General features: G+C 40.7%; 1 protein-coding gene across 2 annotated transcripts; it reads right to left on the reverse strand.

The window, feature by feature from the left end:
* Positions 1 to 1,146: 1,146 nt before the first annotated feature.
* On the reverse strand, positions 1,147 to 19,093 carry B3GALNT1 (beta-1,3-N-acetylgalactosaminyltransferase 1 (Globoside blood group)). Of its 2 annotated transcripts, XM_090273880.1 has the most exons (6): positions 18,422 to 19,093; positions 17,638 to 17,715; positions 17,133 to 17,223; positions 14,601 to 14,697; positions 5,817 to 5,912; positions 1,147 to 3,216 (listed from the first exon to the last, which is right to left on the reverse strand). In XM_090273880.1, exon 6 carries the CDS (start codon positions 3,182 to 3,184, stop codon positions 2,186 to 2,188), a length of 999 nt encoding a protein of 332 aa, XP_090130006.1. In that variant the 5' UTR covers positions 3,185 to 3,216; positions 5,817 to 5,912; positions 14,601 to 14,697; positions 17,133 to 17,223; positions 17,638 to 17,715; positions 18,422 to 19,093; the 3' UTR covers positions 1,147 to 2,185. The 2 variants fall into 2 exon arrangements, with proteins under 2 accessions (XP_090130006.1, XP_090130091.1); XM_090273965.1 differs by lacking the exon at positions 17,638 to 17,715.
* Positions 19,094 to 20,547: the final 1,454 nt, after the last annotated feature.

Below are 20,547 nucleotides of genomic sequence, written 5' to 3' on the forward strand. Positions count from 1 at the left end.
AGTGATGGGCAATGTGGGTGAAAAGAAAACATGGTTTTTGTCAACCTCTGAGGTTTGGGATTGTTCTTGAAATATAATCTGGCAAATGCAAATGACCGAGGGGTTACAAAATCATTGCTTACAGGCAAAGTAAAGGAGTGAAGCAGCAAGATCGTACGAGACACGGGAATGGCAGGGCTGCGGCAGGTGCGAGAGAAGTAGCCTAAGGTTAGGCTCCAGTATTAAACTTTTGTTATGAGTTAAAATAAAAAACGCTGCTATGTGGTTAAACATCAGAGGCCAAGATCTTAATACATAGCTGATTAATATTTTTTCTACCTGAAAGCTTAACTACAAAGATGCACCTAGTTAAAAACAAAAAATAGAATGGCCCAACCTCTTTATGTTTTTCATAATCATTTAACATTTTAGAGATCTTTTAGGTACCAACGTCTAGTTGAGAAGGAATAATTTTCTGAAAGTTGGCAATTATTCACATCTTATTATTTGTTTTTGGTTTGTTTTTTGTTGTCTTATCTTAAAATGAAGAGAAATTATTTTTTTTATTTTAAAAGTTCTTTTTCAAAAACTTCTATAAGCTTTCCTAACAGCAATATAAATTTCTACAAAATTGATCAAATCCAATCATACCACAAAAATAACCACTGTCTGTCTTAAAGAAAGTGACTCCTATATGAATGGGGATTGACAGGGGTATAGATTGATTCTATAGAATATTTCATTTAACTGATTTTATTATAACTGGATCAGGCCCAAGGGAAAATCAGCCTTGTTATAGAGAATCACACATTATAATAGTTCTAATTGCAAATTACTCTTATAGAAGAATTACAAATATCTGTGTATTACAAGAGCTGACTACATACTTTCAGGATTCTATTTTCTGCTAAAAGACTTGATTGTTTGCCATCATGTAATCCAGAAAAAAGGAATCAGTTGTCCCATATCAGTCATAATAGGAAAGAGCACAATCCCAGAAATATGGGGTAGAGTGTTTCTCTTTGACCTGCTAGTAGCAGATCCAACAAAAGATACATCTTATGAAAAAATAAATGTGCTCCTACACAACATGAAAATCACATCTGATTTTAGACCACACATTAGGGCTTTCCTCTTGATGTGAAACTAATGACGACAGAGAAGCACTGGCTTTTTCTCTCTCTTTATTCTCAAACCAATTGATGAGGAAACACATGAAGCAGATTAGTAACGTAACTCAAATCTTTAGTCTTTCCCTTCCAACTTATGTACTGAATTCGACGCTCTTTTTATTATATTCTGGCCATCAAGTTCTCATTTGTTTTTTGCCTGAAGTCCTTTGCAAAAGGAAACAGACTGGCATTCTATATTATTCCTAATTCCCAGGTGGAAAATGAGACTGATGAAGTGACATTTAAAAACACTGGAGATTATATTTTTTAAAAACAAGACAATGATTCAGATCTTCTTCCTTTAATTCTTCTCTATATTACCACGGTAAGATATTTATCAAAGTCAAAGAGCTAACAGATACACGATAATGACTTTCCATGATGGAGCCATCGATAATTAGTGAAGTAATAGAAAGGGGTGCAAACGTAAAGGGTGATTCACTATTGAGTTTATACAGTACTGAAACAACCATAACACTTAAGCAGCGAGAAAGTTCTAAGCAATATTAAATAATACCTGACAACTCTGAAATACTGCAACATCTTGAAGTATCCTCTAAATGACCAAAAACAGATGACATTTTGTTTGGTCTAACTCTAAGTTTTTTACACAGAACTATAAATTTTAAAAAATTGGTAATCTACCTAAGAGATACACAAAACCCTTAACTGATGAGACTATTCAATAAATAAAGCCCCACATTTCTTTGTTGTTAAACTAATGAGCTTATAATTCAATGAAACCCTTTTAAGAAGTTCCATAGAATGGCATGTGCAAATTATTTGGTCCTATTATTAACAAAACACTTAGTTTAATACCTCTCAATATCATCTTTAAAGGGCCCGAGTTGATTACTGTCTAAATATAACACAAAGGGTAACCCTGCAGTCTCTAGTCTATGAGTTCTCCATGAGTTTCAGTGCAGTGTAAGCCAAAGAGTCACCATGAGTTTTCCGTCGGAGGTTTTATAGTACCGACTGCCACTCTCTGCACAGTATCCTGTGCTTCTCTCAGTTTTTAGTGGAATGTCAAGTTAATAATGGCATGTGGTGTTCCTTAGCATAACCTGCCAAAATGTGATAATTTCCTTGGAAGAGAAGCCGTGGGCTGCAATCACACGTCTGAGTTGACAGACATCCAAATGAATCCTATATATAAAGAAAAGGTTTGTGTCTTCTGGAATATGAATGTCCACTTTTAATAAATTCAAACAGATGCCAACATAAACATCTTCAATCTTGATGGGTTTTACGTGACTCATCATTTCATAGATTTTTGGCACCAAATCTCTGGACATTATATAACCGAACCCACTGCAGTAGGGAGGATATACCTTGAAGGGATACTCCTGGTATGAAATATGGTGTTTTTGGTAAATTATTCCTCTATAGGAATAATTATCAATTAGAGGATAACCTGTGAAAAACTTCTCTGACTGGTTTAAATTTAAAAGATACTTTACTAAATTGCCAGTGTTGATGAAAACATCAGTGTCTGTCTTCATGATGTACTTGGCATTGGGGCAAAATTCAGTTACCCACCTGAATGCCATGATTGTTTTCAAGGTCAGGTTATTATATGTGTCTAAAAAATCTTGTCGTATTATGTCGCCATAAAGAAGATGTTCATCCTCCAGGGACAATGCTAACACTTTGTCTTCCTTTTCGGCCTGTTGGCCTAATAAAAAAAATGTAAGAACCTCATATCCCCACCAAGACTTCTTTTCCCCCCAAGTAACTCTAACGGCCTGTCTGGCTTTCACGTCTGAGGGGTGTGACGTCACCAGGATGACAAGAAATGGGTTTTGATGAGAACAGTTTGAACGTTCTTGAAGGGTGAAGCGGAAGTTTTGCCTGTAAATTGGCTCATACTCATAAAAGTACATCCAGTTCACACGTTCTATCACATTGTAGTGGGGCAGGCTGAGGTACCACATCACGAGGACGCTCAGGAGTGACAGCAGAAGGAGGCTCCATTTGAGGGATCTCAGTGACATCCTATTGGGAAGGGTAGTCAAGAAGGTCAAGGCCATCCACAGCAGCTCAGAAACACGTGGCTCAGGGTCTAGAAGATTTATCAAAAACAACATGCTTTCAACTAATATTCCATTATTTACTTAAGGAGAAAGGGCAAGATAGAAGAACAAATCTCCAAGCAAAACCAAAAAGTCTGACCTGAATCTTAACTTCATTTAACTGTAAACAAATGAATACCAAAAACCAAAAATATATTTGAGCTTTTTACATCAAGATAAAGGTTAAAAAATGTTCTTGATTATTTTGGAAGGTTAATACTTTTTGTTTGATATAAATAACTATTGCAATATGATTTTTTTCCCAAATGTTCAGAGAGACAGAAAGAAACTAGCAATAGAGATGGGTTTAAAAAAATAAATCTGTGAGATACTTATATCTGAAAAAATAACTCTCAAGATAACAAAGGTAACAAGAAACAAAGATGGACATTTTATACTGGTAAAGGAGATAATGCATAAGAAAACATAACACTTCTTAATATATATGCAACCAATTAGGGAGCACTGAAATATATAAAGCAACTACTAACAGAATTAATGGGAGAAACTGACAAAAACACAATCATAGTTGAGGACATAAATACTCCATCAACAGCTCATTCAAACAGAGACTCAATACAGAAATATTGGCTTTAAATAACATATTAGATCAAATGGGCATAATTGGCATTTACAGAGCCTTTTTTCCCAGAACATCAGATTATATATTCTTCTCCAGTGTGCATGGAACATTCTGAAGGCTAGAACATATGTAGGGTTACAAACTAGCTTCAACAAATTCAAAAAGACTAATATCATACCAAGCATATTCTCTGACCACAAGGCTTTGAAATTAGAAATCAACTGTAAAAAGGAAGTTAAGAAACCCACATATGTGAGTCAAAGAGGAAATAGAAGATGAGATCAAAAGATATGTAGAGAAAAATGAGAATGACAATATAACATATCAAAACTTCCGGGATGCAGTGAAAGCAGTAATAAGAAGGAAGTTTATATCATTACAGTCCTACCATCTCAGGAAATAAGAGAAATCCCAAGTCTTCTGCTCAAAGACAGCAGAAGAAAGGAAATGATAAAAATTAGAGTAGAATTGAATGACATAGAGAACAAAAAGACTGCACAAAAATTAATATAACAAAGAGCTGGTTCTTTGAAAAGAGTAATAAAATTTACAAACCTCTGGCTAGACTCACTAAGGAAAAAAACATGAACAGACTCATATATACAAAGTCAGAAATGAAAGAGGAGAAGTTACCACAGATACCAGATATATAAAGGACTGTACTAGAATACTATGAAAGACTAAATGCCACCAAATTCAATAACCTAGAAGAAATGGGTAAGTTCCTAGAAATATACAGCCTTCCTAGAGTGAATCGTGAAAAACTTGAAAATCTAAATAGACCTTATCAACAGTAAGGAAATTGAAATGACCATCAAAACCTCCCAAACGATAAAAGTCCAGGACCAGACGGCTTCACCAGTAAATTCTACCAAACATTCAGAGAAGATGTGATACCTACCCTTCTCAAAATCTTCCCCCAAAATTAAAGAGGCAATAATTCCTAACACATTGTATGAGGTCAATGTAACCCAAAACCTATCAAGGATAACACAAAAAAATGGAAAGTACATACCCATATCTCTGATAACAACAGATGTAAAAACCTTAAACAAAATGCTAAATGAAATTGAATAAAACAATACATTAAAAAATAATACATCGCAATGAAGTGGGGTTCATTCCAGGGACACAAGGATGGTTCAACATATGCAAATCAATCAATATAATACACCACATTAACAAAACAAAGGCTACAAATCATATGATCTTATCAATAGATGCAGAAAAAGCACTCGATAAGATACAACATCCATTTATGATTAAAACATTCAATAAAATGGGTATAGAAGAAAAGTACGTCAACATAATAAGACCATATATAACAAACCCTCAGCCAATATCATGCTCACTGGTGAAAAACTGAAATCAGGAATAAGACAAGGATGCCCACTCTCACTACTTTTATTCAACATAGTTCTGGAAGTCCTAGACACAGCAATCAGGCAAGAAAAAGAAATAAAAGGCACCCAAATTGAAAATGAAGAAATAAAATTGTCACTTTTGCAGACAATGTAATTCTGTACATAGAAAACCCTAAAGAGTCCATTAAAGAACTGTTAGAAACATGAACAAACACAATAAAGCTGCAAGATGCAAAATCAATGTGCAAAAATCCACCACTTCCCTGTATACGAACAATAAAATTTCAGAAAAAGAAAACGAAAAAAACAATTCCTTTTGCAGTTGCAACCAAAAGAACAAAATACCTAGGAATAAACTTAACAAAGGATGCGAAGGACCTATATACTGAAAACTACAAAGTATTATTAAAAAAGATTGAAAAAGACACAATGAAATGTTCCATGCTCATGGACTGGAAGAATCAACATAGTTAAAATGGCTGTCATTACCAGCTGTATTCTACCCTTAGCATCTTTCCCATACTGTTTATATCTAAATCAATTTTTATTGTCAAAAGGGGTTATTCTAAAGAAATAATCTTGATGAATTCTTACTACTTGAAGAAGTAGATTTCAATGCCATAAATATATTTCTATTTCTTACCTTCTTCTTGATTTATATTTTTCTGGATGAAAGACCTTGAATTTCACCAGCTGAACATTTAGTAGTAAGTAGTAGTCAAAGACAATGCTTGAAATTCTGTAAGAGATAAGAAGAAACATAATGGCATTTACATATGGGTCAAGGGATAAGAGAGGTCACAGAGGGGAAGGGATCCTTAGAAGTTGAAATAAAGGTAAAAAGATTACCACTAAACCACAGAATCCAGAGTTTGTGGCTTCATCGTGGGAGAAGGGCAGCTGCTATTCAAGACTTAAGACGTGTACCCAGGTTCTCCCATCAGCTGGTGGCTATGTCACCCTACGGCAGTCCTACTTCCTCCAATAAGGAACTCGGGAGTCACTAAAAGAAGCGCAACATGGCACTTCTAGGTGACACTCTGCTGATACCCTCTTCTTAAATTCTGTGTTCCAGTAACTATTTTTAAAGGGACTGCAGGAATACCTTCCACACTCAGCAGTGTGGGTGTTGATGTGGAAGCATGAAGGAGGCAGGTGGTGAAAAAGGGAAGAAACAGACTGGCCACAAATACTATAAAATAGTTGTTAATTCGGGGTGATGGAAATATAGGCATTCTTGTGTATTCACAGTTTTCTTTGTGTTTTAAATGTATCCCCCCCCCCCCAGAAAAATTGGGAAGAAAAAGCCTAATAAAAATACTTGGATATCAGAGTTAGATGGTCCACTCTAAATCTTGGCTGCACCACTAAATGGCTGTATGACCTTGGGGAAGTTGAACTTTCATAAATATTTCTTTTTTCAGCTATAAATCAAGCTTTACAATACTAATTCAGTTACTTAGAAGTCTGTGGGGGAGAAGATGGATTACCCAGTCAGCTCAGGGGCCCTCAGCCATTTCTGAAGTGAAGTGGCACATGGGCATGCAGATGGATGCGCACACTATGAATTCACAGGACTCTAACTGGCCTGTCCGCATATCTGGGGTGCACAGTGGAAGCACAGGGCAGGTGGCCTTCCAGCACAGGCCAACCTGTGACAGCTGGGCAGAGGGCCCTGTGAACCCTGGCACTGTTCTAAATCCCATAACCCAGGGGAGGGACAGAAAGAGGACCCTAAAACACTGATGAACAGAAATATATAAAAAGGTCAAATAGGGAAGTAGACCATTATTTCATCGCTGACTTCTTAAATAATGATGCCACCTATCACGATCAAAAAATAATTATATATAAATTATAATTTAAAAATAATTTCCATTTTATAAAAGGTAGACTTGTGATTACATAACTACACATGCGTTCACCAACTGGACACTATATAAGCTACATTAAGCAAACAACCTTCTCTTAACCCACAAGCCTAGCGCAATGCTTGGTACAAAGCAGGCCACCAGTGAGCACTTGTTAATTATTTGCTGGTTGATCACTAACAACTGAAAAAACATCTCAACTAAAGAAAAGCCCAAAAGACCTCCAGGGACAGAACATGTTGTCAGCATCCAGGTTATAAAGTGTGCCCAGGCTTTAACCACCAAATGAAATCACCATCCTCATAAGAGTAATGGGCACCTCAGTTATCAGGCACCAGAACTTTACGGCCACCTCACTGTCCTGCCCAATCACAGGCTGGGTCTATGTTTTATCTACAGATGTTTCAGCTTCAGAAGGGTTCTGTGGACCAAAACCATGGAAATCATTCAAACAAACTTAAACTATCACTTTTAATGGAGGGGCTTCTCAGAGTTTTTAGTGTTAATGTGCACTCTCTCACAAGAGACTCTGTTATGCAATGTTTCTCAAATTTGAACAAAAACACCTATTTTAATTTTCAGAGCCTCTGGCAGGACTAGAATTCCACACTTTGGGAAATCCTGTCCTTGAACATCTTTGCATTCATTGAATTGAGAAACTTTTTTCTGTGGATTAATAATGAAAAATTTAAGAGTAGTTTGGAGTAAAAAATAAATTTTTTGAACAAATTAGTTCAATTACTTTGAAAAACTTTTCAGTGTTATTCACTAAGGCTGAACATATATGTACCCTATGATACAGCAACACCACTCCTAGGCCCAACATTCAACAATGTGTATGCATATAAGGAGACCAAAGTAAGTCCAAGAAAGTTCATAATAGCACAACCTGGAATCACCCCACAGTAAAGAGAGAAATAAATTTATATAATAGCGAATTATACAAAATGAAAAAGAACAAACTATAACCTCACATGACATCATGGAGGCTCCCTTAACATAATGTTGAGCTAAAGAAACCAGACCTGTAAAGAAGAGACATGATTCCATTTACACAAAGTTGAAAAGCAGGCAAAAGTAACCCACGGTGTTAGAACTAAGAACTCTAGAGAGGGAGGAAATAGTAATTGGGAGAGGCTGACGGGGACTTTTTGGGGTGCTGGCCATTCTATTTCTTGACCTAAATTGTGGCTGGAAGTGTATTTACTGGAAAAAGTCATCTTCTAACTTGTGCACTTTTCTTTCTCTTTGTTACACTGCAACAGAAACATTTTAAAGAGTTTGGCAATCCTGTCAGTCATTTTGCGCATCTGGTTACTGTGTGCAATCAGGGTTGGCAGATGTCAGCCCCGGGTGCCCCAGTCCTGGTGACAGCACCAAAAGGTGGTGCCAGGCACCAGCTCATGTAATCCTCAAGGGAGCCCACAAGGTAAGGTGCTCTTTACTGTTTGTGTTTAACAGGTAAAAAATACTAAGGCTTGAAAGAGTCAGTAACTCGCCCAAAGCCGCCGCCCTGTAAGTGGTGGAGACAAAAATCAAACAGGACTCCAAATCTCAGGTTCTTCGCCACTACCTACCTCCCTGTCTATCCTAGGGAGCCTGCTGCATGCTCTTAGACCAGAGATGGTCTGAGAGAGTTTGAATTTCTTGCAGCCCTTGAATCTTGATAGAAACAGTAAAGCAACATCACAGCCTTACTGGCTTTTTTTTTTTTTTAATTATTTATTTGTTTGTTTGTTTGTTGAGAGAGGGGAAAGGAGAAAGAGAGGGAGTGAAACATCAGTGTGTGGTTGCCTCTCACTCGCGCCCCCAACTGGGGACCTGACGTGCAACCTAATCATGTGCCCTGACTGGGAATCGAACCAGCGACACTTGGCTCGCAGGCCAACGCTCAATCCACTGAGCCACAGCAGCCAGGTTGCCTTACTGTCTTTAAGCAAAAAAAAAAAAAAAAAAAAGACTCAAGATTTGCATTCTCAAAACCTGAAATATGAAGTATTAACAACAGTAATAGTTAATGACAAATCATTCATGCAAACACAGATGTTTTATTTTGTAACAAAAATCTGCTGGGCACTAGGAAGTAAATGGGGTGGGGTGACCCAGAGAAATCAATTCAATTCAAACGCGAATATTTACTCCAGAGGAACAGAACAAAGTTATTGCAATGGTACAATTATTTAGACCAAAATAACCTTGAATTCTTTCCTGGGATGCAAAAATGGTTATTAGGTCTTTTTTTTTGCAAAAGGAAAGCATATTTAACTGTTTTCAAAAATATGCAAAATTTTTTCTAATTGCAAATGTATATGTTCATTAGAGAAAATTTTGTGACTGCAGAAAGGCACAAAGACAATAAAAGCTTAAAGATAACAATGTTAACATTTTTAATGAAGATTTATCAAGTCTGTCTCTCCATCCCATCAGCTGCCACTGCCCCCTGCCATCCCTATTGCAGCCACAGTGGCTTCCAGTCTGACCCCTGAGTGTGTCCAACTCTTGCAGAGTCTGCATTTGCTCTCCCTCTAACTCAAAAGCTGGTTTGGGGGAAGCGGGTAGGAGGGGACTAAATGGTAACGGGGAAAAAATTACCAAAGGAAAAAAAAAGAAGATAGTTCTGGAAAAAGCTAGCTCCTTCTCATGCCACAGGTCTCAGCAAAATGTCATTTGAGGGTGTCCTTCCTGGACTTCTTATCTCAAGTATTTCCCCCAGCCCTTAGTTTCTACCACATCCCTCCTATCCTCTCCTTAGCATTTAAACCCTACCTCAAAATTTTTGTCCCTGTTCCCTCCATAAGAATGTGAGATTCATGAAAGAAAAGACCTTGTCCACCTTGTCCACAGCCTAGCACATAGTAGGTCCTCACTAGATACCTAAATACTGTGCAAATGGTCTGGTAATGTGCTTTCTTATACACTTAATATGAGAAAATATTCCCAAGAATAAATTGAATCTAAGAGTAAACTCTTAAATTTCTGCTAGATATGCTTACTTTCTTCAGCTATTTTCTAATACAAAGTCTTATTCTTATAAGCTACACTGATTCTGACGATGGACAGTTTAAAAGGCCCAGATAGGAAAAAAAAATTTTTTTCAATGAAAATCAAGCATACTAGATTCAGGATCATCCAAGGAGAAAGCACGTATTAACTATTAAAGAAAATTACTAAACTATTGCCATTTGTGCACATTCTGACTTTTCTTCTACATAAAAACAATACAGCAAATGGGATAGAACTCTAAATGTCCAGAAAAGGTCCTGTGCGTATTGAGTTTAATACGGATCTAAGTACACACATCATCATGTCCTGGTTCTTACAAAATGGGGGGACCACCTATCAATGCGGACCTGCGAGGAAAACGTCTCAAACAGAACACATTAATTCATAAACAAAGCAATATAAAGCTCTGCCATTCTGACCTCGGATTATATTAGAAACAAACACAACCAGTGATGATTCACTACAGTCCCCCTTTTCCCTCTCCTTTCTGTAACCCAGTAGTTCTCAAGCTTTGCTGCATATTATAATCTCCTGGAGAACCTGAAAATGTCTGGGCCCCAGGCGGCCCAGGACCACTAACTCAGAGTTTCAGAGGGTGGTGAGGGTCAGGGAGCAGCATCCGTCAAGTTTCCCAGGTGACTCCAACGTGGAGCTTGTTAGAAATGCAGAACCTCAGGCCCCAGCCCGGACCTGCGGAATCAGAAGCTACATTTTATGAAATAACACAGATTAAACATTTAGGATGGGGCTGGCACACAGTAACAGCTCAGCAGATGATACCACCATTGCTGCTAAAGTCTATGCTCCATGCTCCATCCAATTTACTTACTTAGCTCATATTGTATCTACAAACCCTGCCACGAGCACCGATATCTCTTACAGGACAGTGTATGCTCTACGACACACTGAAACAGGCAAATAGATCCTAGTCGATCCACCTTCTTCCTCCAAACGAGAAGACCTTCTTTTGGAGTCCAAGGATTGTTTCCTCTGGAATCTTAAAATTCCTCATGTTCTGCTACCCTGAACATACAGGCCCATAGTACCCACCAGGAGCAGCACGCAACGGCAAATGAGGACCTCTCTGGATCCTCCCCCACGCACAGGCTCCCCTCTCCCATGACCTTTCCTCCTGCTCCACGGTCTTTCTACAGCTGAATGACATTATGTTTCAAAGCATGATTTGCCCTGTCAAAAGTCCTACGACAGGTACTTCTAGCCAGTGGAGGAGAACAACAAAACACATTAACCTTTTCAAACTGAGCTGTGAGATATTCAAGTGGCATCAAGCTACTTTAATGACCGAGCATATTTGATAGGCTTCCCTTTTTACTTTTTACTTCGCAGCACACACCTGGACATAGAATAAAGAGTCGAATTTTATTTACTGAATGAATGAACTGTGACCGCAATATTTGCCTAATTTAATAATCCTTAAAAATAAGATTTGCTTTACTCTGTCAAAGGTTTGCTTTAAACAGAACTTGCTTCCTACTTCATCCGTTTCTTCACACTGCCCTGCCTCTGTATTTTAGCAGCAGCCCCTGGGTGGTCCTGGTCATGCAGCAAGCACTTTTCACACCCCTATGTGGTGATGATGAAAAAGCACCTTACGAGGTAGCCCCATCGTTACAACATTTATCTGCCAGCTAAGGACACAGATTTGGAGCCCTGCTCCCTAGTCTGGGTCACAGCCAGCAGAGCAGGGCTCGGAATCCAGATGTCCCCACCCTCTCAGCAGGGGCTGTGCCCACTGCACTGCAACACGCCCTTCTTCACTGGTTTTTATTTTCATACTTTCCTTCACGTAGAGCAGCACCTCTGATCTTCCTCAGGGCTGAAGACTTGTCAAAACCAAACCAGAATCTTTAAAAAGGGGGAAAACCTGAATGCAAACCTTGTTCAATCTCCAGCAAATCATGCTCAGCTATTTGAGAATTAGTCTCAAGTACACTTAGGCTTGCAGGGACACTTTTCAGAAATGAGAGATTTGCTGAGGAGAAAGAACATTAATGAGTGTGTACATTCCAGATCACCCTGATTATGCGTCCCAGCTTCTGCAGACATCAGTGAACACCAGAGCCAGCAGAGATTCACTAAGATCACTGCATCTGACAAACCTTGCCCCCATTTTTAACAGGGTTCCTTGGCCAGAAGAACAAGGGAGGCCTTAGATAACACACAAGAATTAAACTTCGCCGAAGAGGACAGGGCACTTGAAAGGTCCTTCTGAACAAAACAGAAAGTCGTGAGGTCGATGACAGTGCCTATGTGGCTTCGAAATGGGCTGATCCATCGTAGCCAGTGTGTTTTTCACGCAGTCATTTGTTCAACACACATTTCTTGGGCTCGTGCCGGACTGTGAGAATATGGTGTTGACCATCTCAGCCGCAGACCTGCCCCCCTGCCTGGGTTCCAAGGCTGTTCAAGCATCTTTGTCAACCTGAGAGTCTCTAGGGTTTAACTGCAGCCCTCTCTTCAACGTCTCCCTGTTTAACATTTCTTATCAACGACAAACAAATGTAAGCTTACTCAATTTTGTAGACAAGAAAAATCAGGAAAAAAAATAGTGAATTCTATAGAAGATGTAATTACAATCCAAAAAGCTTTCAACAGGTTGGAACAGGGCTAAAGTGAGATAAAATCTGATAAGAATAGATTTACGATCCTGGATCAAAGTTAAAAACCCCAACTGCACAACAGAAGGATGGGGGACCATTTTAACAGCAGCCTAAGTTAAGAAGACCTTAAGGTTCTAGTTGAGTGTGAGTTCAAAGGGAAGAAAGGTGGTGATATAAAGGAGGAACAGCAGGATTGGGAGACGAGGCTTTTAGTCCTAACGGCTGTGGCTGAGGGGGTGCCAAGTCACTGGAGAGTCGATTTTCTCACCAGAACGTTAGGGGATTGGGCCAGGACATTTCTCAGGAGCCATCTGGCTCCACCAGTGCAGATGATGTTCACTGCTGCACACCGCTGGATCCCCAGCATCGGACAGTGTCCGGCACATAAAAAGCATTCCCCAAGTGCTTGTGAGGGAGGGACAGTGCTGAACTTCGGGAAGTTAATACTATTGTGTGTCCTCCTCAACACACACACATACACCAACCAAAAGCCCTAATACACTCCTGGGTTCCAGAAAAAGAAAAAAAAATGCCTGAGTAAAATGGGTCATAATCCCATAGCCACATATACATTCCATCTTAAAAGGACCATTGATAAGTTCGATATAATTCAGAGGAAGGTAACCCGTTGGTTATGGATTTGGTTTATCATCTTGCATGAGGACGAGATGAAGTAAGGGCTGAAGGAACTGGGGGTGTTCTGCTCTGGGGAAAACGAAGGCTTAGAAGAGCCACAGTAGATGCTTTCAAATATTTTGAACAATATGTCAGTTTTAACTCTGGGAGGCAAAGGGAAGCCCAAAGATAAAAATTAGCAACAGGGTCCAATATAGATTTCTAGAATGGACTGCTCTCCACCAAAGGAAATCTTCAAGTGGCTGGCATGAATGTTGAGAAAACTAACCCCTCATTGAGTTTCAAGTTATTTTAGGTAACCTCTCAGGTCCCTCCCAACTCCAAGATTCCATGACTCTGTTATTGATGTTTAAAATGTGGTATATGGAAAAGGTTTAATTTTTATGTAGTTTTATTATGTAATTTTTAAAAATTCTTCAATTTTTAATAATGAATCTGAAGTATTTACTGAGTTGAATTAAAAACCCTAACAACTTTCCATGGTTGTTAGACAGTTTTAAGCAGATGGTGAGCATAAATACCTAATACTCCATCACCACTTCCCAATTCTGCCCTTGGATCCCCCATGGGTTGCATCAGTACCACCTTCAGGTGTATTCTGGGATGTATGGGAGAATGTCTTTCATTCAAGTCTTATTTATAAAAGTAAAAGCCTCCTGCCTCGGTGGGTTGTAGTAAAGACACCTGGATTTTTAAAAACATCTTTTAAAAAGACATATTTTATGTATATGTATATATGTGTGTGTGTGTGTGTGTGTGCATATATGTGCACACATACACATACACACACACACTGTTTGCAGACAAAGTATTTCCCTAAAGGGGTAACAATACGTGGGAATACTTACTGTTTTCTGGGGTTGGGTTGTGTAAAGACTTTGAGCTAAAAAAAATGAGGAACATCCAAAAGTAGCAAGACCTGACGGAAAGTCTGGCTGCAGTTTTCTTTTTGCTTTTGTCCTATCTGTACTTGCCAACCAAAAAGTCCACTCTTAATAATGAGAATGCATGTTAGGATTTAAACAGGGTGGGTTTTTGACTTAAGTTTGTATCCCTTCTAGAGCAATTTACAAAGCATATTCACAACACTGTAAAATAAGTGTTATCATCCCATTTTTCAGAGACCCATATGGTCAAAGTATAGACAGCCCTGGACACCAGACTCAGGCCCACCTCCAAATGCTGTTCTCCTTCTCCAGAGCACAGTGCCCACAGAAGAGCCCAGCCTTACATCTGATCCTACAGCCTCTTGAGATTCCTGGGCTGGGAGAAGAGGGCAAAGCCCAGGGGACTTACCTCTACACTCAGGGGTGGGCAGTCTGAGAGAACGCCATGACATAGCAGCCTCTAGGAAGAGGCAACGGGACAGCCGGATCCGAAGACACTAGGGAAACTGGAGCAGAGCAAAGATCACACCGATCAGGCACAACAGCAGAAGGCTGACTTGTAAGCTAGACATCCTGTTCCATTACAGCTTTTCGATTGGAGAATATTTCACTCATTCATTCAGTATACTGGACCGGTGTCAGAGGCTAGGGCTGCAACGGGGAAGGTGACAAACAATCCCTGCCCTCATGTTGCTACACTTCAGGAAGAGCAAGGAAGAAGGTTCACATCACCAGCGAGTTGCACACCAAATGTAATGAGCCAAGTACACCTGGAGAAGATGAAAGGAGACCTCCCTCCCAAATGTCTCCAAATTAGTGGTCAGCCTCCATGGTAGGGAGCTGAGTTTGCACTCTCAGAATGTGTGGATGCTCAAAAAAGGTGCAAATTATAGAACGTGTGTCTGTTTAGAGATAGGAACTATTTAATACTAAGATAAGAGTTAATTATAATTTTTTATCTTAGAAAGTAGATAACTACATCTTTGAAAACAAAGTCTGTTACCAAAATAGTCAAATACAGGTCCAGATAGGAGACATGATCTGAACCATCGGTTCATGCTGTGGGTAGGTGGCCACACACTTGTCCAAGCACAGCTTAGGAGTTTAGCAAAATTCTATGTTCTAGCCCCAAAGTGGGCAATTTAAAAAAGTAAAACAAAAACCCAGATAGCAAATATTTTCTTTGTGGGCCCTATGGTTTCTATCCCAGCTACTCAATTCTGCCTTTGTAGGAAAAACAGAGCCATAGATGATATTAAACATATAGGTATGGCTGTGCTCCATTCAGATTTTATTTACAAAACAGGAGGCTGGCCTGGAAGTGTTTGTTCTAATCACATGAAAGAGTATACCTTAGGACATCAGTGAACTCTTCTAAGACCTCTCTTCTCCATGTTTCCTCATGTCCCCAAAGGGCCAGGCTAGTGAAAAGGGGCTCTTAGTGCAAACAACGTATCTCCTAAGTGAAATGGCTCCTGGAGGGTAGGCAGGGCTGATCATTATTAACCTGTGCTGTGCATGGAACATAGAGCAACAAAAGTGCTTTCTTGTTAACTACCCATGCTCAGGGTCAGACACACATTGAATGGTAAACTTTGATCAGCTACTCTAGTTTTCTATTTTTTTACTCCATCATTTTTCAGAGCTTTAAGCGGTGCAAGATCTTGAAGCCAAATCTTCCACCCTGTTGCCTCTTAAGGCCTACCCCCCCTCCCCCCGCAGATGTTCTTCCTTTATCTAGATGTGGTTCCTGCAAATCTCAGTGGTTCTGGCACAGACCCTCATCTTACCCTGTCGTCTAATTCACAGTTACCGAAAGCTCTGGTCCAAACACAAATCAATGTTTATAATATGCAACTTTTAATTAATACCATTGTTCATGGTCCTCAAAGAGATATTTGCCAAAGAGCCTACTAATGAGTGAACTACAACTTTTAAATGCATCTGTTGTGCAAGTTCATTTGGGGTCCCCAACCCCCAGCCATGGGCCAGCACCGATCCATGGCTTGTTAGGAACTGGGCTGAAATTTCGCTAGCATTACCACCTGCACTCCGCCTCATGTCTCTCTCACCATCCCTTCCCACCCGTCCGTGGAAAAATTGTCTTCTATGAAACCAGTCCCTGGTGCCAAAAAGGTTGAGGACTGCTGCCCTATTTGTCCCCACACATTTGACCTCACTCATGAGGCTGTAATGTATGGTTATCTAACAACACTGTGAGCAAGAAAGAGCAATGATAGCTTTTAGAGCTGCAACAGAAAAGTGTATTTGTCCTGGACATTATCCATTGGTGAAAGGGAAAAAGGTATTTCTTAAAATGGGATTCTATGCATATCATCCAATGGTGGACAGAACGGAGCCGGAAACTGGGCACAGAGAGAAGGTAAATCATTTGCAGGGGACAGAAAAGAAAAGAAAGTATCCACTGGAGTATTTCCTTAGGGATAGAGAGAATTGAGTCTGAACTTGAAGATGACTATAACCACCAAATTAAGTTTATATAGTTAAATTTTCCTTAGATACAATGGTTATTTTAATAATTCAATATTAAATATATATATATATATATTTTTTTCCAAGCTGATTTAGTAGACCATAATTAACACTTGTACCTTCTCAAATCTTTTGGGGAAAAAAAATGTAACAAAATTTGTAGCTGTGTAAATGATCCTTAAAATTTTGTAAAGGAGCCTTGGCCAAGTAGCTCAGTTGGTTAGAGCATTGTCCAGATATGCCAAGGTTGTGGGTTTGATCCCTGGTCAGGACACATACAAGAATCAACCAATGAGTGCATGAATGGGTGGAGCAACAAATTGATGTTTCTCTTTTTCTAAAATCAATAAGTGAAAAAAAATTTTTTTTTAATCTGTAAAGAAGACTATAATTATGGTTAATTTTAACCACGTAGGATAATTTCCAAATTAAAGTAAGATGAGCTTACCTGTAAAATTTCAGATGAGACCAAAGCATTAGCTGAAGTTCTTTGTTGTTTTCTGTATCCCATACTTTAATTAAAACAGATTTACTGGGGGCTATTGAAAAGAAGAACAGAAAAAGAATATATCCTAGTCATAACTGGGGCACTACAACATCAAAAAACAATGTTCTATACCTAGCAAGCTGCTACAGGAGCAAATTACTATATATCAACACTTCATTTATGGAAAAATGATCCTCTCATCTCCCTTCTTGTTCTCAATAACCTCATGCATCTAATGTGGAATTATATTTAGCCACTGTTCTAATAACAGGATTTATTTTCAGGGCTGGAATTACCCAATGACTATTCATTTGAATGAACCTTCCAGTCTAGGAGAAAAATGTCGTAGACTCTTGTCTCTTAATTTTAAACCGTTCCCTTCTCAAGACTGATGCAGGTTCAATTTTCACTTTTATCAGGCATCAACACAAAATCCGATTCTGAAAGCACAAAATCAGCGCCCTACCTCTGCTTAAACCGCCCGGGGAAAGATGAAACACAAAGTTGTTCCCAGGTGAGGGCTGCAAACTCAAATCTTGGCCCTCTGAAAACAGGGGGAAAAAAGACATGGTTTGGTAATTTGTTCCTTGGTAGTAGCTCTTCCTGACAAAGCAGCCCTCTCCTAACTAAAAGCTGGCACGATGCGCAAGATACACAAAGAGAGCCGTGACTGCCGGCAGATCTCCCTTCTGGTCCGGTAGTAAGGAGAGGAAGAGAAGGAACGCAACCCGCCCTTGCTGTTGGCATCATTTCTCACTGCTTGGGAGAGTGAGACTCCCTTGCACCTGGAAGATTTCTTTTAAAACGCCCTGTATACTCGTTAAGATGGCCTCTTTAACAAATCTTGTAACCACTAGGGGTTTCCTCCACTTGCTGCCCAATTCGCCCATTCTCCTCTTTAGGTACACCTTCTTCCCAATCCCTCCCCATGAAGAACCCTCCCACAATTCGGCTCCCGGGCCCTTCCCCAGGGCCTTGCGTATGCGTTCGCATCGGGCCTGTTGGGGTTCAACGAACAACGTCTCCGTCCAGTCCCCCGTAGCCGCGGCCAACGCCCCCGGCTCCCCTCCTCCCGCAGCTCCCGGAGTTCGTCGCCAGAGCCGCATGGGTTACGGGAAGGCGCTGGCTTTGCCCTAGAGCAGTGCAAGGCCTACAGTGCGCTCCCTGCAGCCGCGGCCTTAGTCCGGCACGCACCCCAGCGCTCCTCCCGCTAGTCCACGGCGCCGCGGGGCCCTTTCTCCCGTGCTTACCAGGGTTAAGCAGCTGTTCATCACGGAGGCCGCTGCCCAAGGGCTCTGCTTCTCGCCGCGCTACGCCGGCCGCGCTCCGACAGAGGGCTGAAGGAGTGGGCGGCGCCGCCCAGCCCTCCTCCCGGCCGTGCTGACCAGCTAGATCCCGGCGTCCCAGAGGGGGGCTCGTCTTCGGAGCAGCGGGTCTCAGGACCACGCTCGGCACCCCAGAGCAGGGGGGTCTCCAAAAACCTCAGGGCCACCCCGCACGCCCAGTCCTCACACTTAGCTTACGCGCGCTGCGCGCACCCAACTCGATCGCGGGCGGCGGCCGACTCTCCAGCCCCGCGCGCACACGCACCCTCCCCAGCGCCGGGCGCGCTCAGACCACGCGCCGGGGCTAGGAGCCCCTCGCTCTCTCGCACGCGCGCGCGGCCCGACGCGGCCGTGGTCCGCAACCTTTCGCGCTCGCCTGGGCATGCTCTTACGGTCCTCGCCATCCGCAAACACCATCACCGTGGTATTAGGTGTGCGTTTTACACTTGAGGCTGGCAAAGGTTAGGCGATTTAGTGGCAGACCTCCCGAAAAGATCTGTGTTTCAGACTCGCTCCTTTTTGCATGCTGGCAGTGTTTCCAGGTTGCCTAAAGGCACGCGCTGAGGCAGTCACGGAGGGATTTACTTATTAAAGATCTTCATGGAGCTTATTCAGGAAAGAAGAAAACTTAGGAAGTTCTTTGCTCTTTTAGAAGAAATGCGCGTTCGCCTTCTAGAATCCATGGAGAATTAAGCGTTAGAATACGTCGGGATTACAAGGGTCTGGAGTACGAGCAGGAGTTCCAGAGAGTCGCGTCCTCTTGGGAAATGCCTCTCTGGAAACCCTGCTTTGGTCTAGAGAATTCAGAGACGGTCAGTCCCACCCGGAGTCGTCACCACCTACGTACCGCTCCCTGGGAGGAGTGGTGTTTGCTGAGTCGCGGTCATACCGGTCTTTGGGTGGAAGTGGTTGTATTAATTCAGAAATAGTATTTCTTCTCCTTTCACGGCACCTCTGCAAACAGGTCCCCATTCTGTCCACTTGGCTGTGAGGCTGTGAACAGCTTGGCTTCAGCATTACTGTGTAAAAAGTTGAAAAAATAATTCAATGAACACCCTTATATATTCCTGCAAGACGGCCTAACTTAACATTTTCCCGTAACTTTCTTCTATGCCTCTTTCCTAAATATGTCGGCCTACATTTCCTAAGAGTAAAGACAAAGACATTCTTCTATGCAACCACTTAAGAAATTTCATCACATCTAAGAAGTTTAGTAATATCACCTAATATCTAGCCTTTACACAAATTTCTCTATTGTCTAAAACGTCATGGGTTGTAGATAGAACGGCGAAGATTCATGCATTGCATTTGTTGTCATGTTTGTATTTTTTAATACGTAACAATCCTCAACCTTTTTTGTTTCATGGCTTTAACTTCATGAAGAGTTTAGGCCAATTTTCTCAGAGGTTTTACTTTCTCAATTTGGCCTTTTCACCCCTTCTGATGTATTTAACTTTTTTTTTTAGCAGCCTCGTTTCCTGTAAGCTAGATGGCAAGAATCCTTCATACTTTATGAGGTGCTCTTCATATTATTTCCCACCAGGAAAAACATAATATTAGATATTAAACACATAATATTAACTCTTAAATGAATAATATTATGTTGTCCCAGTATCAGTGATTACTGATATCTCGTGCCTTCCAATCTCAGGTGTCCTCCAGACTTCTTTATTATAAAGTCTATTGCCCCCCGCCTTTTTAAATCCTCACTTGAGGATGTTTATTGACTTGAGAGAGAGAGAGAGAGAGAGAGAGAGACATCAGTGTGAGAGAAAAACATAGATCGATGGCCTCCTGTATGCACTCCAACCAGGGATCCAACCCACAACCTAGGTATATGCCCTGACCGGGAACCAAACCCTCAATCTTTTGGTACACAGAATGATGCTCTTAACAACCCAGCCACGGCCTAGTTTCCCTTTTGAGGTTAATAAACCCGTTCACCTAGCTAAGCAGAGTAATCATCAGGATCATTCTGGTACCTACTGCTTCATGTATCATTGAATTAAATACAGTACTAGCTTTATTCAAAGAACAATAAAATTCTGGTC

The sequence above is a fragment of the Furipterus horrens genome, unplaced genomic scaffold (assembly GCF_987537825.1).
Source record: "Furipterus horrens unplaced genomic scaffold, mFurHor1.1.pri manual_scaffold_1, whole genome shotgun sequence".
Lineage (NCBI taxonomy): Eukaryota > Metazoa > Chordata > Mammalia > Chiroptera > Furipteridae > Furipterus > Furipterus horrens.

What these genes read in the sequence shown, in the direction of transcription:
- B3GALNT1 (XM_090273965.1), bottom strand. Translation starts at nt 3,184, where the DNA reads ATGGCCTTGACCTTCTTGACTACCCTTCCCAATAGGATGTCACTGAGA.